The 27,231-nt window shown below is 48.7% G+C and overlaps 1 protein-coding gene across 10 annotated transcripts in view; it reads left to right on the top strand.

The window, feature by feature from the left end:
• Window positions 1-4,346: 4,346 nt before the first annotated feature.
• TPD52L1 (TPD52 like 1) overlaps window positions 4,347-27,231 on the top strand; it is a 97,475-nt gene continuing 74,590 nt past the window's right edge. For all 10 annotated transcript variants that reach the window (XM_072765045.1, XM_072765037.1, XM_072765002.1 and 7 more), the window contains exon 1: window positions 4,347-4,515. In XM_072765045.1, coding sequence (XP_072621146.1) covers window positions 4,497-4,515 — 19 coding nt within the window. In that variant the 5' untranslated portion in view covers window positions 4,347-4,496. The remainder of the gene's footprint in view (window positions 4,516-27,231) is intronic.

Here is a 27,231-nt window from a genome sequence, read left to right as displayed (position 1 = left end):
TCCAGGAACCAGCTCCTCTTCGCAGAGTGTGCGGTGGGGACGGACAGGACGACCCATAGCTCAGTGACTCTAGATTTCAGCGGGTGAGGCTGCCCTGTCCCCGGTGGCCCCTGGCCGATGGCCTCTGAGGTTCACTTCTTGGCTCCCTGCTTCAGGGGTCCTGGCAAGACCACACCTGCTCATTTCCAGAGGCTTCCATGGCCAAGCCCTGGCAGGTGGACCAGCGTGGGAGCCACAGGGCAGCCCCCCTGAGGCCTGCGGCAGCACGATGAGGGGCCGCCAGCGCTCCTCCGGCAGGCAGAGCCCCCACACAGCCCCTGCCTCTCCCCAGGGCAGCCCTAGAACCTTCCACGGGGATTTGGCTGCGCTGCTTCCTTCGTTTGCAGAGTCTCTGTCTCTCCAATCTCCTGGGAATGGTGGCTCACTAGCTAGTTCTCTCTCCCCCAACGCACGTTCAGAAGTACTTACTGGATATATTCAAGAAGTAGTCAATATTCACACCCCACATGGCACTCACGGGGACCCCGAAGGATCTTCCTATACCACTGGGGGGGGGTTGGAACTTCAAAGTGACACCCACTCTGTTCCTAACACTTCTCACACTATGTGGCCAACGGATTTCAAGGCCGGCCTTCCTTGCTCTGATGAGCATAGGGAAGGGAAGGGAAGACACAGCTGGGTCGAAACTCTCCATCGAACTTCTCTTCCCTCCCCAGTTTCCCTGGAAGCAGGGAGCAGGGGAAAAAAGAAAAAAAAAAAAAAGGAAAAAAGTCCTTGCTCCGCTTGCTCACATTTCTTTTTCATCATTTTCTGTTGAGCTGGGTGGCAACTTTTTAAATTTAAAGCTACGAATTTCGTACCTTTCATCTTTGCGCCGTGGGCATTTTCTAAAATGGCCATTCTCAATCTTGGAAGCATATTCATATTACCTAGACAGCTTTTCAGAAAACAAATCAGAATATCTGGGGAGCAAGGCCCGGCTCTTAGAAATGCGTAGGAACCCCTCAAGTGGCAACAGTGCACAAGAGAGTGGGAACCACTGCTCTAGAAACACAGAGGCCCAGGGGGCTGGGAGGGAAAGAAGGTATCAATGAACAGCTCATATAGTGTCCTGCCGCAAAATGCAGACGCCCAGGCACAGAGAGGCTAAGAAGCTTGCTGCGGGTTACACAGCGAGTAATTTCCAGGGCAAAGGTCTAAGAAAGGGCTCCCCGAAGCCCACGTTCTCCTCCAGAGTAGTAAGTGGTAAGGGGCATGAGCCAGAGAGGCACACTCCATCTGTCCTTTCTTCCTCCCTCCTCCTCCACCGCCCAAGGGCCCCTCTAGCGTCTTAGGCAACAGGGGACCAGAACTGGATCAGGCAAGGACTGCTGAAGACGGCTTCCCTTTGGACATTTGAGACCCCCCAGCGAGTCAGCAGAAAGATTCAATTCTGGAAGGGCAGGCCAGCACGTCACTGGCTTAATCCAACACCCACCCACTGTGTTCCGTGTGGGAGAGCTACCAGAGGTCGGGAACAAGAGTCAGGATGGCTGTTTCACTAAGTTTTAAGGGAGTTAAGAAAATTCACCATCACGAGTGACAAGGAAATGGAAGGACAAGCCATACTGTCCCTTGGCTAAGCCATTACTTGGGGGCTAGCACGGCCCAGCCCGTTCATTCTTTCATCCTTCGAGACACCGCTGGTGCAAACATCCTCACCTTCCTCCGTCTCCCCACGGGCCGGAGTTGGGGGAACTTCCTCACCGCCTACAAGCACACTGGCTGACCTCTGGCTCACCACTCACCACCCGGCCCTGCATTCCAAGGTATCTGTCTCCCCTTCTCACCAGACCATGAGCTCCCTGGGGAAGAGGGAGTGTGTCCTTGACCCGTCCCCTTAGCCTCTAGCACAGTCCCTGGCACGGGGAATATATACAATAAGTATTTCTGAACAACTATCAATATGTTATGATCATGAACGTGGTAAAAGACATTAAGCGGGTAGTAGCTTCCAACCTGGTGAATCAGAAAAATGACTCCCAACGTAGATGAAGGTTAGGTGACCCAAGCTTTTGAAAAAGCTCCACATCACAATTGGAAGTCATCTTAACCTGGTGCTTAATTTCCAGGGTAGAGAGGACCAGAACAACCGGATGGACCCTAAAAGTGATTTAATCACTGGTGCTGATTACTTGCTGCACCCAGGGTCACTATCACCAGAAGCCTGTGCTTGGTGTTCTGTAGAGCGATTTTTGTGTCGACCATTACAGACCAGAGGCTTTTTAACAAACGAAAGACAATGACATATTTATACATGTGCCATGAAGTCATGAGTGTACCTTTTTCCAAGTAAAAATGTAAGACTCTGTGTCTATTAGTCTGTACTCTGTACTTTCACAGTAACTTGAGCATGGAGGAAATAGAACCTACTAGCGAGTTGCTTATTCAATACACTTTTTTTTTTTTTTTTTAGAGAGAGTGAGCTAGAGAGTAAGAGAGGGGGGTGGGGGGGCAGAGGGAGAGAGAGAATTGTGAGGAGGCTTCACAGCCAGCAGAGAACCCCTCTTGGGGCTTGATCTCTCAGCCCTGAGATCATGACCTGGGCCGAAATCGAGAGTCAGACACTTGCCTGACTCAGCCACCCAGGCGCCCCGATAAATCTTCTGTGAGCTATGAATCTGCACAACACTTTTCGGCAGGAAACGGGGAGGGGTTGGTATAGGACACTTTCTTAGCCCTGACGGACTTCAAGATCTATTTCATGGGGAAAAAAAAATCTGAAAAAAAAAAAAAAAAAAGGCAAAGTATTCAAGAGCAAAGGTCAATAAATACAACCTCTCGTTTTACAGATGGAGATTGTGAAGATGTGAAGAGAGGTTCCTGAGGCCCAAAGAAAGACCCGAAAAGGCCAGACGTGAGCTGACACTTCTTCCCCGCCGTCTGTCTTGCACACACTCAGGACAGGCGTACAACACAGCTGCCAGTGTGCAGTCTTTTCTCTGAAAATGTGACTGCTTCATCATCAACCTACAGGAACGGCTTATCGGTTTCGAATTAGAAAATACGCACGGGGGATCCCTGGATGGCACAGCGGTTTGGCGCCTGCCTTTGGCCCAGGGCGCGATCCTAGAGACCCAGGATCGAATCCCATGTCGGGCTCCCGGTGCATGGAGCCTGCTTCTCCCTCTGCCTATGTCTCTCTCTCTCTCTCTCTCTCCTCTCTCTCTCTCTGTGACTATCATAAATAAATTAAAAAAAAAAAAGAAAGAAAGAAAATACGCACGGCCTTAATGCTTAGTATGTGCGGACTCCACATCTGTGGATTTGCCTCATGATTAAGATTCATTTGTGACAGTAAGATCCATGCAGGGCTTTCACGGCCTGCACAGGCCTGGGCCGCAGAGGCCTGGGCAGCACAGGCCACCCCCAGCTGGGGCCACGCGGGGGAGAGCCCTCCTTGCTTCAGCCCCAGGCGCACAGGCGCTCTTGCACAGGCCGCAGGCACACCGTTTTTTGGTGCTTTTATGGGGGGAGTGAGCTGATTTTGCTGTTTGAAAAATGGCTCCTGTGAAATGCTGTTCAGTTAAATCAGCTTAATAGGTTTCCCTGGGGGGTCAGTTCTTTTTCTTTCTCTCTCTATATATTTAAAGATTGTATTTATTTATTCATGAGAGACACAGAGAGAGAGAGAGAGAGAGGGGCAGGGACACAGGCAGAGGGAGAAGCAGGCTCCACGCAGGGAGCCCCATGTGGGACTCGATCCCGGGACCCCGGGGTCACGCCCTGGGCCGAGGGCAGCTCAAGCACTGAGGCACCCGGGGATCCCGGGGGTCGGTCCTAACGCGTGGCCTGCGCCCCGAGCCCGCGGGTCCAGGGGACATGGACAAGGGCGCTCTGAGCAGAAGCCGCGGAAGACAAGGTTCCGCGTTGGTCGCTGGACACAAACGGGGCGCGGCGGGTCCCCAGGAGCCAGACGCCGTCTTTCCTACCGGGAGTGACAGCTCAGGGCTGTAAAGACACGGTTCCTGCTCCCACCCGGGGCGGGGGTGCCCGGGCGCGGGGGGAGCAGAGTGCCAAGGGTGCGGGGGGTGCGGGGGCAGCGTGGGGGGCGCAGGAGGCGCGGGGGGTGCCCGGGGGCGCGGGGGGAGGCGCGGAGGTGCCCGCGGCGCGGGGAAGGTGGGGGTGCCCGGGCCTCGGGGTGCCCGGGGTGCCCGGGGCGCGGGGTCGCGGGGCGCGCACCTGCAGGGCTGAGCGCGGCTGGGCCCGAGGGGGCGCGGGCGGCGTCGCGCGCGGAGCGGCCGGCAGGTGGCGCTGGGCTCCCCGCGTGGCCGGGCGGCGGGCTGGGCGCCGGGGAACCGCCGGGCCGGCCCCCACCGGGTCCACGCGGGCGCCCGCGAGCGCGCAGGGGGAGGGCGGGGGCGGGCGGGCGCGGCGGGGCCAGCTGCTCCCTGGGCTCGGGCGCCGCCGCCGGCTCCTCGGGAAGCGCCCGCGCCGCGGAGTCGGAGGCGGCCACGATGGAGGCGCAGGCTCGAGGTGAGTGTCCCCGCGCCCGCAACTCCGCGCCGGCCCGCGCCCGCCGCCCCCCGCCCCGCGCCCCGGGCTGGGGGCGACCTGGGGCCCCGCTGGCAGAGCGCGCCCGCCCGGCCTCGAGGCCCCGGGACCTGTTGTGCGGCGTCCGGGGTCGGCGACGGGGCCCGGGCCTCGGGGGGGGGGGGGGCGGGGGAGCGTCCCGGCCCAAGTTGGCTGGAGGCTCCGCGGAGACCCGGGGTCCCCCCCTACCCCGGGGTCCTACCCGCCCGGGGTCCTCTCGGCCCCGGGGTCGCCCCCCCTGCCCCGAGGTCGCCCCAGGGCCCTCCCCGCTCCGGGGTTCCCCCTCCGCCCTTGGGTCGCCCCCGGGTACCCCCCGCCCCGAGGTCGCCCCCTCCGCCCCGAGGTCGCCCCCTCCGCCCCGGGGTCCCCTCTCCGCTCTGGGGTCGCCCCCCCCGCCCTGGGGTCGCCCCCCCGCCCCGAGGTCCCCCCCGCCCCGAGGCCGCCCCCCTCCGCCCCGGAGTCACCGGCACTGCCCCCGCCCGCCCCCGACCTCCGAGCGAGAGCCGCGTGGGCCCGGTTGCCCAGGTCGGGGTCCCCCCCCCCGCGCCCCGGGGTCGCTGCAGCAGCCAGAGGCGGCGGCCGGGGGGGGGGGACAGCCCCGCGGCACCAGCCCGGGAGCCCCGGCGGGCCTGAGGGCGGAGGGGGCAGGTGCAAGAGGGGCACAGGTGGGCGGACTGCGGCTGCGGGCCCGAGGCGGCGACTGGGGGGCCCTCGGGCCGGAGACCCTCAGCGCAGCGCCGCCCGCACCGCGAGCCGTTCTGCAAAGGCTCTTAAAAGAAGTAAAAGCCCATTTACAAAATAAAAAAATAAAAAAATAAATAAAGGCAAGAGAGGTTCGGGATCCTCTGTGCTTCGCCCTCTAGGGGAGGAAGCTTCCTGAATGGGAAGGACTTGGCGGGGCCCGGACCTGGGCCTGGAGCCACCCAACAGGTTTGCTGCCAGGATTGCAGTTGCCTGAACAGGACGAACCATCCCGAACCATCCCGGCTTGTTCCATCAGCCAAGTTCCTGCGCACAGAACTGCCGCTTCCAGGACCCTCCCCCTGCACCCCCCTCCACCCCCCCTCCATCCCCTCCTCCATCCCCCCTCCATCCCCCACCCCCCCAGGAAGGGAGAATTCAACCCGGGGTGGGTGGGGGGCTGTGGATCAAGTTGAGGCAGCGGCAGGGCTGGAGCCCTTCAGTCCTGAGCTGAAGCAGGTGCAATAACCCTGGGGCTTGCAGCCTGCCCCACACATTAGAATGATTTGCAGAGTGTCCACTACGGACCCATCGGGGATCAGTCACCTGCGCATCTCCGGGGCCTGGGCGCCCGCTTCGAGGCCTCCCGGGTCATCGGTTCTTCACTGTGGTTGGAGGCAGCGAGGCTGCAGGTGGGACCCGCTGGTGTCATGGGGTGGCTCGCCTTTGGAGGTTGACTTAACACATATTCCAGCGCTTTCTCTGCTTTTGCCGAGTCCTGAGCTGGGGACAGCAAACACAGACTTGACTCCTGCTTCCTGAGGTTTATAGGAGAGGAAGTGACCGCCGTGAACTTGATAGTTATTGATAAATAAAATGTCAGGTGGCCACGGTGTCAATGCCAGGGAGGCGGCCGCGTGGCTCAGCGAGAGCCTGAGTCTGGCCCAGTGGGCGAGCATCAAAACAGCGAAGATGGTTTACTTTGCCTGCAAAGTGTCTGTTCTTTGGGCTTCACGCTGGTTGAGTGGCTTTGGCCCTGGGGTCCCATGAGGCTCTCAGTCCCCTTTTCCGAGGGGAAGCCAGCAGGGTGCGGGAATTCCTGGTGCTGCCAGGTAGGCGGGGTACATGCGGGGAGTGCCCCACTCCCACTCAAAGCCACTTACCCACCTCCCCATTTATCTGTCCCCTACCCCCTCGGCCACTCTTCCCTTCCCCTTAGGAGTGGGTGGGATCTGAGCGGGTGGGGAGCCCAAGTTTTAAAGGGCAAGTGAAGTTGCCTAGGGAGATTTGGGCTAGGGTGATGGGCAGCCAGGAGGAGGAGAAAGAACAGATTTAAGAAAGACTTAGGGAGAAAATCAGGTAACTTGGAACAGGTATGTAGGATGACGGTACCAAGGCTGACTCTGATTCTCTACTTTTACAATCAGATGGATGATATTTGCCTCTTAAGTCCTCATTTTCCCTGTACTTGGAGTTCTTCATTTTCAGCCTTTTTTTTTTTTTTTTTGCGGGGGTGGGGGGGTCATTTAAGAAGTAGACCTATTAGGTTCTTTAAGAAAACTTTTCAGAAAATGGTTTATGCGGAGGGGAAAATGTTCTTACCACTTGGCACGTGTTTCTGGCCAAATGAATTGCCTCTTAGATTCGAAGAGACTCCTATGGTTTCCTAAGTGTAAGTTTCTATCATCGGCACGGTTTATTTTAGAATTATCCAGTGTGGGAGTGGCTTGTTTTGTTGCCTCCTGACCCAGGAAAAAGCAAAATTGAGTGAGATTGAGTCGGCACTGCCACTGGTATGTTCCCTAGTACTTTCCAGAACACTGCATGGTTTGTACGCATAGCCCGATAAGTGCAGCGGCAGGTTCTTTCGGAAACTTTTCCATGAGTGAAATTCTGCAAATATGTTCTTAAGACTTTGTAAAGTAATAGATTACTTCCAGCAAAATAAGAAAACATTCTCGGAAGTTGACAGAACAGAAAACATAAGAGGCAGGGCTATGCACCGAATGATTCTCTATGAGAAGTTCCTGGGGGACAATGTGGAATGAGGAGCCCACAGGAGGCCACCATTCCCAGTTGCTTTCCTGGCACGAGAGAATTTTGTATTAATAAACTTGGTATATTAGAGACTTTGGTTAGGAATGTGGCATTTTTGCGAAACCTTGTGGTAATCCTTTGAAATAAAAATTCCTGATCTTTTTAGACTACCGTTCAGTATTCCATTAGGAATAGGAAATAGGAAATAACTTTGTGTGTGTCTTTCTTAGTGTCTTTAATGTGAAAAGGAAAATTTTCTGTCCACTTAACACTGATCTATATTTAGATTAATACTTGTGTTAGTTTCGGGGCACCCGGGTGACTCAGTTGCTTTAGCGTTCGACTTCATTTCAGCTCAGGTCATGATCTCAGGGCTGTGAGGTTCTCTCCCTCTCCTGCCCTTCTCTCTCTAAAAAATGATTTTTTAAAAAATTGTGTAAGTTTCTTGTGACCGCTCTAGCAAATCACTACAAATGTAGTGGCTTAAAACAATAGAAATTTATTCTCAACCTTTCTGAGGGCTGAAGTCCAAGATCACTACCACTGCACCACAGTTAAACTGTCAGCAGGGCTTTGCTCCTCTGGAAGCTCTAAGAATGGATTCCTTGCGTCTTCCAGGTTCTGGTGGCTGCCGGTGTTCCTCGGCCACATCTCTGCAGCCTTGGCCTTGGGGGTCTCATTGCCTTCTCTATCAGATTTCCCTCTGTCTTTTATAAAAATGCTTGTGATTCATTTAGAGCCTGCCTGGGTAATCCAGGAGACTCTCCATATCCCAAGATCTTTTTTTTTTTTTTTTAATTTATTTATGATAGTCACACACAGAGAGAGAGAGAGGCAGAGACACAGGCAGAGGGAGAAGCAGGCTCCATGCCGGGAGCCCGACGCGGGACTCGATCCCGGGATTCCAGGATCGTGCCCTAGGCCAAAGGCAGGCGCTAAACCGCTGCGCCACCCAGGGATCCCCATATCCCAAGATCTTAAATAATCACCTCTGCAAAGACCCCTTTCCCACGTGAAGTAACATTTACAGGCTCTGAGGATTGGGACCTGATATCTTTGGGGGGTCAGTATTCAGCGTACTACAGTAACATTTTTTTACAGTCTACTGAGGAAGATTCTCAGAAATCTGTAAATGATGTAAAGTTTATAAATATCAGAGTAATCTGACCTGTTTGCAAGTTCCATTCAAGCGACAACGTCTTGTGTAACTTGGTTCACAGGACATTTATTTACGCTCACCTCGTTCCAGCAAGAACGTGTGGCAGTTCATACACGTATAAAAGACACAGCGAGATCGTGGAAATTAGGAACAGGTGAATGAAATAAGGATCAGAACAGAAAATGAGGCAAGGAACGAAGCCGTAGAAAACTGAGTACACTTATATCAGTTTTCTTAAGATTGCGTGAAAAACAAAGCCTTGCTTTATAAACTAAGTAAGTTATTTTGTTAGAAAACAATAGAATAATCCCTCTTCTCTGTGCCAAATGGCAACAGGTTAAGTCTCTTAGGTTGGAGGGATCAGATTACTCAGGGAAAAGATTTGTTTAGTGTAATTCAGGGACAATAATCATAAACCTCGAACTATGCAAGGTAGGTGTTACATCTTTTGATTTATGATTTTTTTAAAAAAGATTTTTATTTATTTATTCATGAGAGATACAGAGAGAGAGAGAGAGAGAGAGAGAGAGAGAGGTAGAGGCTCCATGCAGGGAGCCCAAATCGGGACTTGATCCCAGGACCCCGAGATCACGCCCTGAGCCAAAAGCAGACGCTCAACCACTGAGCCCCCCAGGTGCCCCTAAATAAAAATTTTAAAATAGGTAGTATTGTATTCATTATTAAAGTCAATCATTTGCAGCATATCTTATACTGTTATTTTAATTAAAATTCTTATAAAATCGAATCATAGAAATGATAATTATAGTATATTGGAACCTTTTTCACATTGTCTACCCAAATATACTTCTTGTTTTCTTAAAACTTTGGGTGGCCAGATCTGAGAAGTTGCTTGAAAAAAAAAAAAAACGTGTACGCAAGAGAGTCCATTTTTGTGACCTGTGACAAGATTTGTTACTTAGTGAGATGCAGTAAATAATAAGTAAGTGCTTCGGCAAATATTGATTTGTTAAACACTTCAACAAGCATTTATTGATTACTGTAGTAATCGCAAATACTGGACAAACACTTACTACCGAGAGGCAACAGGGGATGGTGGTTAAGATTCCAGAATCAGAGCAAACTGCCCTTAATTTTGTCATTGTCGCTTATCGTGAATATGACCCTGAACAAGTTGCTAGGTCTCCCTGGGCCTTGGTTCCTGTGCATTAAGTGAGAATAATAATAGTGCCTCTATGTTAGGACTGTATGGAGGATTTAAGGAGTGAATACATGCCAGATGCTTAAAACAGCTCCCGGCCCAGGCTAAGTACCATATAAATGTTGGCTGTTGCTCTTAGTAGCATATACCAGGCGCTTTGCATGCGTTACCTTGTTGAATTCCTACAGGAACACCGTGGGATAGATACCATTACATTGAGCTCCTCTTGTAGAAGGGAAACTAAAGGCAGAAAAAATTAAATGTGGAAGGAAAAATTCGACTCTAGGTCTGCGTGAGTCCAGAGCATGAGCTTCACCACCTCACCACTACACCGGCTCCACAGTTACATGCTGGACAGCATATGCCAGTGGAAGACAAAGATGAATTTGTCATCTTTCCCGGGAGGATAGCTCAGAAGAGCCATCCCCATGGGTAATGCACACAGAACTGATGAGATTACATATTCCCATCCCAATGGGATTTTTTTTGAATACTAGACTGCTGAATACTAGAACTCATTCACATTGTGGGGCGACAATAACTGTAATATTTTAGTGGGGTTATTTTTTTTTAAGATTTTATTTATTTACTCATGAGAGACACAGAGAGAAAAGCAGAGACACAGGCAGAGGGAGAAGCAGGCTCCCTGCAGGGAGCCCGATGCGGGACTCGATCCCAGGACCCTGGGATCATGGCCTGAGCCCAAGGCAGACGCTCAACCTCTGAGCCACCCAGGTGCCCCAGTGGGATTCTTTTTTTTAACGCCAGATGCCATGTGATACGCTAAAAGACTGTGTTATTTAATGAATAAAATGAAATCCTGAGGAAGATGGTGTTCTTTTCATTTTGCAAGTAAGGACGCTGAATGACAGAGGAGTTACTCAACTTTCTCCAGTTCATACAGCTTGGCTGTGTTAGAGCCCGGATTTGAAATATGGAAGTTTGACTTCATACACTGGGATTTTAACCACTGTTCCGTGCTACCTCCTTAAATTGGCACGTGTGAGCAGTCAGTGTGCAGAGTTACAAATAATAGATTTTACTTCATATTCATACAGTCTGTTGGGGGGGGGGGTGTTAAAGGGCAGGATTTAATGGCACTGCCCATCCCACTTATGGGCAGGGTCTAGGTCTGAAAGAATAGGACCAGAATTCCTGAGGTCTGCAAGTGTAAGCCCCATAAGGGCACCTGGGTGGCTCAGTGCTTGAGCATCTGCCTTTGGCCCAGGGCATGATCCCGGGGTTCTGGGATCGAGTCCTGCATCAGCTCCTGCATGGAGCCTGCTTCTCCCTCTGCCTGTGTCTCTGCCTCTCTATTTCTCTGTGACTCTCATGAATAAATAAATAAATATTTTTTTAAAAAATATAATATGGCCAGCTGGGAGTGGGGGGTGGGGTGGGGTGGTGATGTGCTCATCTATCAACAACTTGCTGTTTTCGTTCTGTTTTCAAGATGAATTCTCTTAAGTCGCAAGCCATGTGGTTCTTAGAACCACTATAGAATTTTAATTACTAGCTGCAAGGAAAAGCCAGTTCAAAGGTGGGAGCGTTCATATATGATACTGCCCTTGGTGTTCCTTCATATCAGTGATCTCAGGACTGTAGAACAAATAAAAGACATTAGGATGTGCATTTCGTTTCCAGAAAGTAGGATGTTGGCTGAAAGGACTAAGCTCAATGAGTACCCCAAAACGTAAGGCTCTTTCTAGTCTCATGAGTATTGTAATTACGTGTTAGCGTGAATATGTTTCATTTATTTAGCTGTCTCCCAAGCATATTAGTGCAATACCTACCTTAACCAGGTACCTGGTAGGGAAAAAGGAAGAATCGGTGGTTTTGTCCTTGAGCTATCATAGCGATTTCGATGCTAAATTTTTGTGGTCTAAAGTGGCAAAAAGAGGGCATCAGCCTCAGTCCTCCCCCTGGCTTGCTCTCCGTGTATGCAGATGTTCACTATTCCTGCGGGTCTGGACTGTCCCCAACACCCTGAAGCCACCTCTTCAATTTACTGAGGATGCAGTAAAGAACACGTAAAGGGTGATCCCAGACTGTGGATGTTCAAGCCCATCATTTTACCTTTCATTGGAATATTTAAGAAATGCAGTGCAATGTATTTAAGATGTGTGTATTAAATCAAGAGTCATCCTTAATGCACCAGGGAAGGCAGCGAAACATTAAATGAATCTGAGTTGGCTAAAAGAAAGCTGTGGGTCCTCAAGGAAGGATAAATTTTAGATGGTTTCTCACAGCACGAGTTTGCATGCGTTGCATTTTGACGCAGAGGAAATGAAATCCCAAAATACAATCACAAATCTTCAAGGATACCCTTTCGTCGCCAGCGTCTCGCTTCGTTCTCGAAAGACAAAAACCTGGCTCTTCGCTATTAGTGCTACGGCCAGATAACATGCCACACACTGAAAATGTATGCATATGTTATGCTTCCTCTCCAAATTTACCTGCGGTTATTTGCACCCTACAAAGTACATTTTTCTGATGTGTATCTAACATAGAGAATCCTGCAACCCCTTGGAAACGGCAAAATGCATTTTTCTTACCATGAGACATTTCTTTTGTCGGTCACCAGCAAGTGCCTCGTGAAGGACCCTGGAACGTGGAGCAGATTCATTCAAGAGAAAAACTTTGGGTGGTGGGAGGGGATCTCTTCAAATCTCTTTGATTTCAGAGTCTCAAGCCATCAGATATTTGTTTTTTTCTCTGATTTTCCCTCTTGCACACGAATGAGCTGAAAGGAGCAATAATGAGAGCTGAAAAGAAAATTGCCTGTTTTCCAACATGTTGGCTTCCAAGGGGGATTCATTTCTACATGAAGCCCTCCCAGAAAGATGGGGTCCCCTTACTTAAAAGAATTAGAGCAGGCCGCGAGCAAAGTGCAGTCCTTGGTCCCTGTTATTCCATTTTTGACACCCAGGGCCCCACCTGGAAGTTTCAACACATCCATGCTTCCTGCAAGGTTTATTTCAAAAGATTGGAAGACTTTTACAAGGACTTACCGCTTCTGCACATTTTTCCCAGTCCAGGAAGCACATTACTGGCAAGGAAAATACCTATTAATTGTAGGCCCAGTGGGTACCAGGCAGGGTTCCAGTCATTGAAGAGATGCTCGCTGCACGGGTTCCCAGAGTCCGCTCTCGATGACACTGTCCCTGAAAGAGGGAGGGAAGCATATGGTGAGGATGAGGGCTTGCATTTGTTTTTTTGTTTTCCCCCCACCGTGACAGTTTAGAGCATGTGAGGAAATAAGAACACACAATCAGAAATTTTTTGAAATGGGATCTTGCGATTTTGAAAAATCTGCATGCAGAAGATGTGAGGCTTAGGGCCCACCTGCGGGAAGGTGGGTGGTTACTTCCTGACAACACCCCACACGTGCACTTGACAAGATTCCTTTTGCACCTTGGAGAAGAGCTTGGCCCCTCTGGCCAGAAACTTGTGTTTGTAGGCGCCAGAGAGGAAGGCCTCGCATTTACTAATAAATAGTCTAATACATTTGAAAAGCAAGTATTGTATAGGAAAAAAAAAAAAAGAAAGTGAGGTGGATTGGGTAAACAGTAAGCAGATGCCAAACGGATACCTGGAAAGAGATTCAGATATACATTCGAAAAGTATTGGGGTCACAGTATTGCCAGCAGCTCCCCCACTTAACTTCTTATGGGTATTGATGATGCCAGGTCGTCGAGCACACTGGTCAAGAAAGAATTTTATGGTACACGAAGGTGCTTTCATCGTAGCACAGGACAGGACATGGGCGAGGGGTGGCCGATTGCATGCTTTAGAGTCGGGAGAGAGAACGGATCTCTAAGGGGATTTCTCCCCATCAAAGAGGAGCTCTAGGGTCCCGAAGTCTGGACCTGTCGTCAAGCTAAAGTGGCTTGTAGTCCTTGCTGGCGAAACAACATCACGAAGGCGACCGTGGGTTCCGTGAGGGGTGTCCCGCTCAGCCTGTCGCAGGGGTTCGTCAGTGGGCTGCAGGTTGGGAGGAAATTTAATTTTCGAGACATTCCTCTTGCCTTTGTCCTCCTCGTGGGTGATGTTACGGGGTTGCTGCCTTCAGGGAAGAGTTCCGAGCCGATCACAGATCAGTGGTGTCCAGCACCTACTCATTATTATCTTGCTATTGACGTGAGATGTTGGAGTCTGGGAGCTCACAGTCGAGAAGGAACTCTTGAGACGTCTTTGTTGCCAAAAAAGAAAAAAAAAAGGTTTTATTAATGCACAGAGATGGGAAGTGCACCACCCCTGCACTGGGGTGGTGAGGAGTGGCTGATTTTATACTCTCAAGTTGGAAGGGAGCAGGGATAGTGTCTCTAAGGACTTTGGAAGTGGGTTTCCAGGGCCCGGAGGGGTCTCGTTTACTCTTCTCTAGTAAACTCTTAAGTCATGAGACCCTTCAGATGTGTGTCAGTGGGCTGGGTGCTTGGGGGGGAGGTGATTGCTAACAGCATCTCTTGGGGGTGGGGTGGGTAGAGATAAAGGAAGTTTCCAAAGAGATTTTCATACATTGAAGGAGACGCCCAGGGTCTTGGAGGTTGGCCTAATGTCAGGCTAAGGTTGTCATTTGTCTCTGGCCAGGTGTTAAGGTGTAGGCAGTTGAGTCCCTGGAGGAAGGCCACGCTGCCTGTCCCAAATACTTGTCAACAGGTGCTAAGTTGTAAGGAAGTTTAATTTTTTTCCCTTTTTGCCTTTGTTCTACATATCACTATCCCCCCAATCTTACGATTAGGTCCAGATACAACTTTTGATGACCTTTGCTCACGGAGGCCGTTATAAAAGAAAATTCAACCGAGCAAATTTGAAGGTGTAAGTGGCTGTTTCCAACACTTCATGAATTAGGCTGTATCCCAGTTGGGGAGTAGAGAGGGGCTCCGAGGGGCTGTGTAAAAGCCTTTGGATGGCTTTTATAGACATAAGGGGGGGGGGGAGGAAAAAGGACATTTCGAGCAAAGAGTGGATGGGTTCAGGCAAGGTCACCTTCCCCATCTGTGGGGGTCGGAAGAGGTCCATCGGGTGATTACCCTACTCACGTTGACGTGTAACTCCAGACTAACTGGTTAAAGGTTATATTGGGGGAAGAGGCTGAAAATGCAATTTAGGTGAGGTAGTAAGTCCTGACGTGCTGGTGTGGGGCTTGGTGAAAGCAACTTCATTGGCGTTGTCTCTCTTTTTAACAAGGGTAAAAATGGATTTACATTTGTCTTCATCCCACATTTTATGAACTTAGAGTTAAATATGTTTGTTTGCAATGATCCAGGAATTCACAACATGTACAGGTATGAAACCTACCTTCCTGTGGACATCTGAGCTCTGGGATAGAAAGAACTTGGTGCCAGTGTCCTGTTTGATTCATGAGGGCCTCGATGTCCTCTGCTTTCCGGCAATGCCCTGTGCCCGACGCCGCGGACCTGGACTGTGTCCTCCTTACATCTTTGTCTTTTCTACGTGTCCCTTTTCCAAGGCTGAGGGAAGATAAATATTTTAGATTAATGTAATGGGACCTATTATATTTGATGGAGGCGTGATGGTCCCATAATAACTTTGAATTTGGGTTCCAGTTGAGTTGAAGAAAGAGAAAATCAGCTCTCCCTCTTTTTAAAAACAAAATCAGTTTTGATTTATCTTTCCTTTTTTAAGTTTTTTATTTATTTATCTGACAGAGCACAAGCAGGGGGAGCAGCAGAGGGAGAGGGAGAAGCAGGCTCCCGACCGAGCAGCGACCCCAACTCGGGGCTGGATCCCAGGACCCCAGCCTTGTGACCTGAACCAAAGGCAGACATTTAACTGACCCCAGTCACCCACGCGCTCCTTATCTTTTTTAAAAATTATTTATTTGTTTGAGAGAGAGAGCACGGGTGCACACGTGTGCCAGTGTGAGCAGGGGAAGAAGCAGCGAGGAGGGAGACAGAGAGGAAAGATCCTAGAGCCCGAGACTGGGTCCGATCCCAGGACCCTGAGATCGGGGCCTGAGCTGAAACCAAGAGTCACTCCACAGACTGAGCCAACCCAGGTGCCCCAGTTAGCGATCCCTCTTAAAAAAAAAAAAAAATCCAGTGATCACTTCTCAGTCCTCATCTTAGTTGACCTACCAGCACCACTTTGCATAGATGCCCCCTGCTTCTCCTTGAAGCGCTTTGTTCTCTTGGGTTCCAGGGCATCCATCGACCCCCTTCCTACTGCTGCCCCCAAGCCCAGTCTCAGTCTCCTTTGTGTTTCTGTCTGTACTTCCCTCCCTTGTGAGCTCTTCAGGACTCACACTTCTAAACTCCATCCAGAAACTACCAGCTCCTGAACTTCTGATTTCCCTCAACCTCAGACGACCCACTTGATACGTCCGCGTGAGCCTAACAAGTATCTGGACCTTACATGACTGACATTGAACTTCTGGTCTCCTTCCTCCAACATATTGTTGGTTCTCCCAAGGTTATCCCCTTGTCCGTGGATGGCAACTGTGTGTCAAAGGCAGAAGCCCAAAGCCCAAGAAGTTTTTGTTTTGGGGGAGGGGGGTGTTCTGATTGTAGCCCATCCCCAGTCTGTCCTGCCAGTTCCAATTCCAAAGAGTGAAACAGTTTCCCACCCCTCTGTCGACATTGCCGTGGCCTAGGCCACCATCACCTCTCATCTGGTTTCCATAAGAGTTTCCTAGTTGATCTCCCTGCTTTGGCCCTGGCTTGTCTCTCCAGCCCATTCCCAACATGGTAACCAGAGGCATCCTCCCAAAACCTTTGGTCCCATGCCACTCCTCCCTCAGAAACCCTGCGATAACTCCTCATTTTGTTCAGAATAACGAGCAGAGTCCTCCCATTGGCTGGAAGGAAGGCTACTTCGTGATCTAGATTTCCCTTCCTCCCCCGGTTACTTCCCTGAGCGCAGGTCCCAGCGCCCGCCTTGGTATTTCCCTTTGCTTGGTCTTCAGCGCCTCTTAATTTACTGATCCATCTGCCTCAAAAACTCCTCCTCAGACACCGTGCTGGCTTGCGTGCTCCTCTTCTGGCCAGCACCTGGCCCCTGGACCCCTGTTGTCAGGAGACAGTTCTCCATAGCTTGCTCAAGGTTCTGCACCGCTGGTCCTCTGAGCAAAGGCATTAACAGCTAATTTTCTCTGCACGGTCTTTGCAGGGATGTTTTGCGTAGCAGGCAGCCTCAGAGGGTAGAGGCTGTCTCCCGAGGGGCAGATTGATTTACCATCCAGGGTACTATGGATCAAGTCCGTGTCTCGGGACCAGGAGTTGGGCAGACTTGCTAGCAGCCACTGTATGAAACCAGGGCCTCCTAATCTCAGTGTTACCTTCCCGAAACACACCCCGCCGTATAAACAGGCAACACCTGACCCCCATCCTGTCACCCTTCTGGAATTAGGGCTCAAGGAGCTGATGCAGTGATGTTACTATGGCTACTGCTGTGGCTGTGAGTAATTGTCTCTTTCCTGTGATCCAGGCGTCTTGGGTCTTCTGCCAAGATCTGTGAAAACTGGCAGGCCCATTTCCTTGCTTGTGCAAGTAGGGGAAAATCTGACCCTTCATAATCCTTGACCCCTGTCCTGAGCCATTAGTTCTAGAGGGTCCTGTTGTAGCCTTCGTCTGTCTGAGCCTTGCTGAGTATGTCCATAGGCCCACCTAGAACCCGTGCTTCCTCTTCTAGACTGTACTCTGGATACCTGGGCCCCCAGAATTCTCTGTGCAAAGAGCCCTCCGTGTTGCGTCACCAGGCTTGCATGTGCCTTCCATGGGCAGACCACGCTGCCAGTATGTACATTCGTAATCCTGAGGGACTGGGAGATGGCAGTGGGAGGGGCTTGGACATGAAAACTGGGGTACAGGGTCTTAAAGTGTGATCCCTTGACCAGCACCATCCCTTTTACCTGGGAACTTGTTAGAAATGCAAATTCCCACCCCAGACCTACTACATTAGAAACCTGGGGGTAGGACCCTCTGTGTTTTAGCATACCCTCCAGATGATTTAGCATACCCTCCAGATGATTCTGATGCACTCTCCTCAATACCGGTTCCGTTGCTAACTCACTGGACTAGGCCATTCACATGCCTGTGCATAAAGGGTGTTTATGGTGGACAGACCCTCAGATAACCCCAGGACTTCTAACTTCTGGTATTCCCTCCCGTGTCTAATCCTTCCCCCTAGATTTCAGACAGGACCTGTGAGTTGCTTCTAGCAGATAGAACATGACAGACGTGATGGCATGATACCCTCCTCGATCATGTTATTTTAATAAGACTTGGTTGGGCAGACTGGAGGCAAGACTCTTCTTGTGGGTTGATGAACTAAGTAGCTGTGCATTAAGCTGCTGTTCCTTGAAGCAAGTTTGCTCCCATTTCAATGGGGAAAGTTTGCAATCATCAACGTTTTTAATCTCAAATGTCAATCCCTGAAATTTTACTCCTGGAGCTTGGTACTTTGCATTTAGTCAGTGACTATGTACTTCTCCAGGCTGAAGAGGGCCTGTGGTCCATGGCGGGGAAGCCAAGAGGAATAAGCTAGATGCAAGGAAAAGAAAGGCTCTGTCATAGAAAGGGACCCTAGGCCACAAGGATTGGGATTCGTGTCCCGTTTCAGTCACTCCTTAGGTACGTGCTCTTGGCCTCCCTCACATCTCCGCTAGCTGGCTCCTCCACTAAATGGTGGAGGTGGTGGCCGCTCCTTGGGCTTTGGGATGACCAGACACAATGCACGTGAGACGGTAGGGTGACAGGTGAATGAGCCCCAGTCCTTCCTCTGCGAGCTGACTGTCCTGTTTTTGTTGTAGTAATTAGGTGTCGTACCTTTCATGCATTCTTTTCCCGGAAAACTCTCTGGATTTTTGTACACCACCTACCACAAAGTTAAAAATAGCCTGCCGGAGCGTCGAAGAGATGAGTAAGTTGGAGATAGAAATAACTATACAAAGTTGATAGAATCTGGACATCTGGCCCACGTGTGAAATTGTTTTCTGAAGGAAGTATCAGTTTTGCCCCCCAGAGTGCACTGACGGATGATAAATATTTTAAATGGTTGCTCTTTTGGTCCTTCTGCATTTACCTGGATGAAAGGTTAACGATGCACGTAGCCAACCTTCAAAGCAACATTCGTTGTTTGGACACAATCTGAGGATGAAGAGGTTAAAAAAATTTTTTTTTATCTTCCCCTTGCTTCTCTCATAACAATTTAATAAATCTTTGGAGAAGATGCTGCAGAACTCGTCTGCTCAGTTGGCAGATCTTATTTCTGGTGTCTGGTAGCTGGGAGGCCATGGCCTGCAGCACAGGAGCCGGAGGAGCGCGGAGCGTGGACAAGGGCGTGCGCGCTGCAAGGCGGCGCTGAAAACCCTGGTGTCTGTTGCTTAGCAGCGTGGGGTTTGAGATGTCTCCATCTTCTGCAAAGCTTCTAATGACAACTGTAGATTTCTGCTCTTGCCATTTTAATGTTAAAAAAAAAGGCACAAATGAAAACTTGCAGTATACATATGTGTGTATATATTTACACATATAATAATAATAATAGTAATAATAATAATTTGAGCAGGTGCTGCTGACCCAAGATTTTCAACTGCACTGAAAATTGCACTTGTGAACGTGGCCCATTACCATCTCCTTTACTTTGCCTTATTTTTCTTTGTAGCGCTGTGGCCTTTTATATTATGCACGATTCTTTTCTTTTTCTCCCAATGAGCATTAAGTTCTGTGCAGTCAGAGACTTCGACTGTGGTCTTTATGGCCATATCACCAGTGTCTAGAAAAGGACTCATTCGTGGGTGGCGCTACGTAAATACTTAGGGAGAAACAATGAATGAATGGTGTTGAGTAAATGCCATCATATGTGACCCTGGCAGGTGGAGATGGGGGGGGAAGGTGAATATTATAAATGTTGTTTTATAAGATATTAATGTTTAAAAAAAATTTTTTTAAGATTTTATGTTTTTATTCATGAGAGACCCAGAGAGAGGCAGAGACACAGGCAGAGGGAGAAACAGGCTCCCGATGGGGAGCTCCATAGGGGACTCGATTCCAGGACCTGGGATCACGCCCTGAGCCCAAGACAGATGCTCAACCACTGAGCCACCCAGGCACCCTAGAAATTAATGTTTTTTTTTAAATTGTATTTTAACTTCTCATCAAAGCTCCCCAAATGCAAGAAGTGCTAGGGCGATAGTAAGAGGTCTCAGTACTGCTCCAAGGTCAGCGTCATTCCTGATGGTGCAATCTCGGAGATGATACTGAACCTTGGGAGTCGGGCTGTGTCAACCTAAATCCCGGAAGCTGGGATAGAGCTAAGTTGCACGTCTTAAGGAAAGGGGAGTGAGGGGGGATCTGCAGGGGATCAGGGGAACTTGGGGGCGCAGGGTGGAAGAGGCACACAGAAACTGAATCCTTCAGGGACAGAGAGAGAGAGAAAGAAGGACCGCGGGAGGGAAGGAGATGCCTGAGGGCTGAGGAGGAGAGAGTTGGAACCAGAGCTGCTGCCTCTAATGATGTTTGCCCAGGAGAAGCTATAAATCCCCACCTGGCTTCCCCTGTGATATCTTTAGTGAATTCTGCATTGCTCATTCAAATTTTCTGTGTAAATAAGACTTTTGTTGTGGGACAGCTCAAAAGAAAAGAGGTCACTGGATACCTGATATATATTTTACCAAGAAATAGGTATTCCATTTCTCCCAACCTCCACCGAACAAATGGGGAGCAAATACTGAGACTCCCAGCATGAGATGTGCAGGTGAACCGTGGTCTTTGGGTGTCCGTGTTTTCCTGGCTGTCCTGGGGTGGGGGTCCCAACAAGGTGGAAGAAGGGATGAGGAGAGCTTCATTTCGATCCCAATGGGAGTGGTTTGCATGAGCAGATGATTAGCAGCACAGTTGAAACTCTCGGGTCAGCAACACCTGTTCAAATTATTATTATTTTAAAAGATTTTACTTATTCATTCATGAGAGACACACAGAGAGAGAGAGAGAGAGAGAGGCCGAGACACAGGCAGAGGGAGAAGCAGACTCCCTGCAGGGAGCCCAATGTGGGACTCAATTCCGGGACCCTGGGATCACTCCTTGAGCCGAAGGCAGATGCTCAACCACGGAGCCCCCAGATGCCCCCTGTTTAAATTATTTTAACTGGACAGATGAACGTCTCCTTTGTCGAAATAGAAGCGACAATAATTTGGTGACGTTTTCTCTTATAATGCACACGTGGCCTGCTCTGCTTGGCTGATTTCTAAAGATCGAGGAGAAAATACATCTGTATTCTTGCATTGCTTGAAAACATTATCCTGCAGGCTGCAAGCGGGGACCGAATAAATCTTGAAAACGCTTCCCTCCTTCCCTGCGTGCGCCACCTCCCCCAAGACCTTGCTGACGGCCTGCCAGGGTTTGAAATATTGATGACTGTGATGAATCCATTCATCTCCAAATTTCACTGACCTTTCAGTGGAGAGTATTTTTAGCTTTGTGGGGAATTTAGGGCAGAGGAAATCTACAGAAATGTCAGGTGATGTGGCGGTGTTCTCTCAGTGTTCTAGAACCGACGATGGATTCCGTAGGATGAATACTTGAGTCATCCTTCACCTTGTGCCGATGAGGTAGGGTGGCTCATTTTTAAGTAAGATGCCAAGAAATGACTGAGTAACTTAACACAATGTTCTTGTAAAATCTGATCTTCATACGAACGGATGTAATGATCCTGGTAACTAATTGTGTGTTTAAGTCCTACGTAAAGGCTGCCAATGTGCTGTTAAATGGCTTCTGACATCCTAGCAGACACGGTAAAGGTCGCTATGAATACTGTAGATTTTGGAGCCCTGAGCCATACTCAATAGCACGTTGGTGGGTGGTGGCTAGACCTGGGGGCTGGCTCACCACCGGCTGTTTTTCACTGACTCCCTCCTTTCCACTTCCCACGCAAGAACGTTCGCTCCCATTCGCCTCGAATGCTGGTTCCCCCACCTTTTGACTTGGCAGGTCCCTTTCTGCTGATGGCCTCCTTTGTTCTCCCCATGCCCGTAATCCCCTTCCTCTCAACCCCCGCAGCTTTTTGAATCTGTCTTGCATCCTGAAGGCACAAGTGTCATAATCTAGGGTTCCAGAGACTGTCGTGCAGTCTCATCTTGTAGATGAAAGTGCTCCAGGGGATTAGGGGATTGATCAGCTGAGGCTGGTTTCTTTTAAGTGAGGGCACGGAGCAAGAGCTTGGGTGGTCTGTGCGCCATGTGGCCTGCCACCTTCTGTGGCACACTGGGGTGACTTGTACCTCTGTCCTGTTGAAAAGACTCTTTTGAAAGTTTATTGTTAATGTAATAGTTAGCATTTTATTTGTTAAAGTCAGCTTCTGAAATCTTAATTTTATTATATTTTTAAGATTCTTAATGTATTTATTCATGAGAGACACACAGAGAGAGACAGAGACACAGGCAGAGGGAGAAGCAGGCTCCCTGTGGAGACTCAATCCGGGACCCCGGGTCATGATGACCTGAGCCCAAGGCAGATGCTCAACCACTGAGTCACCCAGGCATACGAAAACTTAATTTTTAAGTACAGCTTGTAAAGTCTTATTCTCTTGATAAAATTAGCAATATGTCAATACATTCTTCTAAAGGAGCTTTGTAAAAAAATAAAAATAAAAATAAAAAATAAAAAACTAAAGGAGCTTTGTAACTGCTATACAAATTAAGCTCATGTGCTCCATTTCGTATTTAAGTACTTGAGTTTTCTAATTGACTAGCCTTCCCAAGTACTTAAACCTCATAAATCTAAAAATGCAAGCTGTCAGTACAGTAAATGTAGAATTCTCTTCAATGTTCCGACATTACCTACGAACGTAGCCGAATTTCCACTTAACCGTCACATTAAATCAGTTGACCTACTCAAACCCTTAAAATTGTGACTCTAAGTCAGACGGTCTCTCAATAGGCCAAGGTCTTTCATACATGATAGAAAATACCAAATGTTCGGATGCATTTCACAAAAACGCTATTTCTTTTGGCGTTTCATTCATTTCATTCATCTTTTTTTCATCCATTCATTGCTTCATCCAGTAACCACTGAAAGGATCTGTGTGCTGGCATCCTTCTCGGCCAGGAAAGCATGGGCCAGAGGATGAGAATTTCTGCCCCCGGGAAGTTCCCCTTCCTGGGAAGAGGGCAGAGAACCAACAGCACAAACGAATGAGGGACGGAGTAGGACAGATGTCGGCCGACGCTAAGGAAAATGATAAATGGATGAAAGAGGGGCTGTGGAAGGGGGGCGACCACAGGGGTGCTGTAGATGGTCCTGCGGGGCTCATGCTGGGCACCGAGTAGGGGGGGTCAGCGGAGCAGCGACCTTTGCAGCCGAGCGAGGGACCTGTGGGCTGGCACAGGCCTGTGCTCCGCCGCTGGGCCCCGAAGGCCGGGGTTGGATGCCTGTGACTCCCCCAGGGAAGGCCTGCGACCCCTGCATCCCTTGATCGATGTTGCATCGCTGTGGCTCTTCCCGAACAGGTGACTTCTCAGCAGCCGGGGAGCCCTTCGACATGGCCCCGGGCCCCCACCACCGTGTCCTAGCGGTGTCCCGATGGCACCCTGGTGGCCCTTGTGCTTGGGGCCCGCGGCCTCGGTGGTGGTGGGGGGGTGGGGGCTGGGGGGCCGGTCCGCCCCCCAGCCCCCCCGGGCCCCAGTCCGCCCCCCAGCCCCCCCGGCCCCCCGGCCCTTGGCCCACCAGCACTCGGCGGTGCTAGCCTTTCTTCATGTTAGTAGTTGAAGATTCCTTGGAAGATCGCCCCAAACATTTCACGAGCAGATCATCCGTTTTCCCCTTTCTATTTCTATTCCTGTTATTTCCCTCTGTAGTTCTTTTTTTTTTTCTTTTGCCTATTTCATTATTTATGATAGTGAGAATTCTGCTGCTGTTTTGTTTTTACGCTGCTGATAACATCATTGTCCTTTGATTGTGTATATTTAAGGTTCGGGCTCTTTGTCACAGGATAAGCGTCAGGGTAGTTGAATGATCTTTCATTCCTTTCTTTTCGCTCTTGTACTAACTTCTTTTTTTTCCCCCTATTCCTTCAATTTACCCACTCTGAATACCTGTGATCTTCCTATGGACAGAAATGCCGAGAAGGCAGCTCTTACTTAAAGTGAGTCTTGTCTTTCTTTCTTTCTTTTTTTTTTCTTTTCTTTTTTTAAAGATTCTATTTATTCATGAGAGACCCAGAGAGAGAGGCAGAGACACAGGCAGAGGGAGAAGCAGGCTCCCTGCAGGGACCCCCATGTGGGACTCAATCCCAAAACCCCGTGATCATGACCTGAGTCAAAGGCAAATGCTCAACCACCGAGCCACCCAGGGGCCCCTAAATGAGTCTTTTTTGCTCTCCTACATGATACTGTTAGTTAAGCATTCTAGGAAATATTTGGAAATGGTTTTAACAGGGCTGTGCTGCTCTGGGGAGAAGCATCTCATGCACAGTCTGGTAGAGGGAGGATGTCTGAAGCCATTTCAGTAAGGAAAGTCACCTTCTACCTGGAGTTTGAGCACACTTGAATCCACCACTGGCCGAAACTCGGACACCATCCTGACACCACCTCTGTCCCCACCTTGAGCCCATAGCTCTGGTGTGCTGTTCCTCAGTTCATCCTCCGTCAAATGGGTGACCATTACACTGAGGCTTTGAGAATCATCAAAGTCTCCCTCTGTCTTTTAAAATAACCACCGTACAACTCCTGTTTTATTCATACGTAGTTATTAGTTCATCATATATAGTATTCTAAGCCAATTTGACTCCTTTAGGGATGAAAGGGAGAAAGGAGGAAAGGAAGAAAAAGAAAGGCAGGCTGTACTAGTACATTTTCAAAGATGGATTTATTTGCAAGTGAATATTTTTCTGCAAGTACCTACCACCTGCCACGGTGGATTGGCACAGTTAGTGCCATCGTGCTTTATAACTTTTTTAAATTGAGTATAATCTTACTTTAAATTTCGAAGGTCCTGAAATTACTGACACATTAGAATTTGCTAATTAAATGTGGTACATGGTTTTTCAGTAAATAAACTTTGTGCGTGTGCGTATATATATATATATATATATATATATAGACGGCTATAACAATTCAGTTGTTTCTTGATCAGAGAACATAAAGGAGAGTGTTAATTACCACGTTCTGGATAATTCCATTTACAGCTTAAAATGCAAAATGAGACTGTTTAGCATCTACATAAGATTCTGTTTCCTGGTCCTCCTAATGATATATTCAGGTATCAAGAAGGTTTTGTATTTTCTTGCTCAGAGTTCTTTTAAATAAACAGAATCCAACCAGCTTCCTGCTCTGGGAGCCCACAGAGTCACAGCCAAATGACTAGCTGTTAGCATAGCCCTTTATATTAGCTGAATGCTTTTTGGTACATCTAATTGTGAGTATTCCTAGTACCTTCTGGTAGAGTGGAGGAGGCTGGTGTTGCTCTTGTGCAAATGACTGGCTAGAACCAGAAAAGGGGAGAAGGATGGCTTAGAATAATCTTAGAAGTTGGGTTCAACACAATGAGATACCACCTCACACCAGTGAGAATGGGGAAAATTAACAAGGCAGGAAACCACAAATGTTGGAGAGGATGCGGAGAAAGGGGAACCCTCTTACACTGTTGGTGGGAATGTGAACTGGTGCAGCCACTCTGGAAAACTGTGTGGAGGTTCCTCAAAGAGTTAAAAATAGACCTGCCCTACGACCCAGCAATTGCACTGTTGGGGATTTACCCCAAAGATACACATGCAGTGAAACGCCGGGATACCTGCACCCCGATGTTTATAGCAGCAATGTCCACAATAGCCAAACTGTGGAAGGAGCCTCGGTGTCCATCGAAAGATGAATGGATAGAGAAGCTGTGGTCTATGTATACAATGGAATATTACTCAGCCATTAGAAACGACAAATACCCACCATTTCCTTCAACGTGGTTGGAACTGGAGGGTATTATGCTGAGTGAAGTAAGTCAATCGGAGAAGGACAAACATTATATGTTCTCATTCATTTGGGGAATATAAATAATAGTGAAAGGGAATAAAATGGAAGGGAGAAGAAATGTGTGGGAAATATCAGAAAGGGAGACAGAACATAAAGACTCCTAACTCTGGGAAATGAACTAGGGGTGGTAGAAGGGGAGGAGGGCGGGGGGTGGGGGTGAATGGGTGACGGGCACTGGAGGTTATTCTGTATGTTGGTAAATTGAACACCAATAAAAAATAAATTAAAAAAAAAAAAGAAAAAGAAGTTGGGTTCAAGTCTACAGTTGGTTTTTCTCTTTAAGATCTGGAAAGGTGAGGAGTGCCTGGCTGGCTCTGTCCATGGAGTGTGAGGAGGCTCTTGATCTTGTCCGAGATCAAGCCCCACTTTGGGTTTAGAAATTACTTAAAATTTTTTTTAAATAATAATATTTATTTATTTGTTTGTTTATTTAATTTTTTAAAATAATAATATTTAAAAAGAAGATCCAAAAAGGCGAAGAAGCTGATGACAGTGAACCAAGTAAATAAACAGGTCATAATTTTTAAATTTATACCCTGTAGCAATTAATTAGCAAACCTGATAATATATGATCTAAATGACCAGCAGACCTAATGATACCAAGCAGATGTACTGAAAGCAAGATCAAAATTCGGGAAAACAGGGAGGTTAGAATACAAGTATATCTTCAGGAGATCTTAGGAATAATAAAAAATAACAAACCCATCTGTCTAAGAGACTCAAGAAACATTTCAGTCAAGATACAACCAAGAACTAAGGCAGTTGGGGAGTCCAGCAATCGTGTTGAGGCCAACAAGCTATTTTTACCTAGTTATATACCTGCTGTGTAGTTTCTACAGGAAAAAAGAGGAAGAAGAAACCAAACCAAGATTTAATCAGCATCATGGGATTTAAATATTAGACCATAGATAGCTATAGAATTTGGTATTTTATGCTAGCCCTGAAGGCAGACCTAGTTAGAAGCATATGTTATTTTATAATATTCTTTTACTGACAAACATTTGGTGAATGTCTTGTGTGCTGTGTGACGTCTAGATTCTGGGGAGATGATAATGAACTAGAACAGATGCTAAAATGTGTCAGCGCAGATAACTGAACATCCAGGCCTTAACAGTTTACCTTGGAATCTTTCGACAGACTCTCTCTTCTTCCAACTTGACAAAGGCCAGGATTTTCCAGGAGAACTGGAGTGAGTTAATATTGGGTAGTCTACTGATTCCAGGGTCTAAGTCTCGGGGACATTAGGAAGTTGGGCTTCATTTGGAAAGTTGATTTTGGACTGCCGCTCTCCCGGTGACTCCTGTGTAGATCACCCATCCGAGGCAGTTCTTATGGACAAGACTGCCTCTAGGACACTGATGTAGGAGGGCTTCGGAGCTAATGGCCAAGAAAGAATTCTTGAGACATCTTCTGTGCAAAAAGGTAGTTTCATTGAAACACGGGGACAGGACCCATCGGCAGAAAGAGCTGCCCTGGGGTCATGAGGAGTGACTAATGATATACCTTTTTTTCTTTTTTCTTTTTTTTTTTTAAATCCACGAGAGACACACAGAGAGAGGCAGAGACACAGGCAGAGGGAGAAGCAGGCTCCCTGTGGGGAACCTGATGTGGGACTCGATCCCAGGACCCCGGGATCATGACCTG

Source organism: Vulpes vulpes, chromosome 1, assembly GCF_048418805.1.
Source record: "Vulpes vulpes isolate BD-2025 chromosome 1, VulVul3, whole genome shotgun sequence".
Lineage (NCBI taxonomy): Eukaryota > Metazoa > Chordata > Mammalia > Carnivora > Canidae > Vulpes > Vulpes vulpes.
This window is presented reverse-complemented; position numbering and strand designations above follow the sequence as displayed.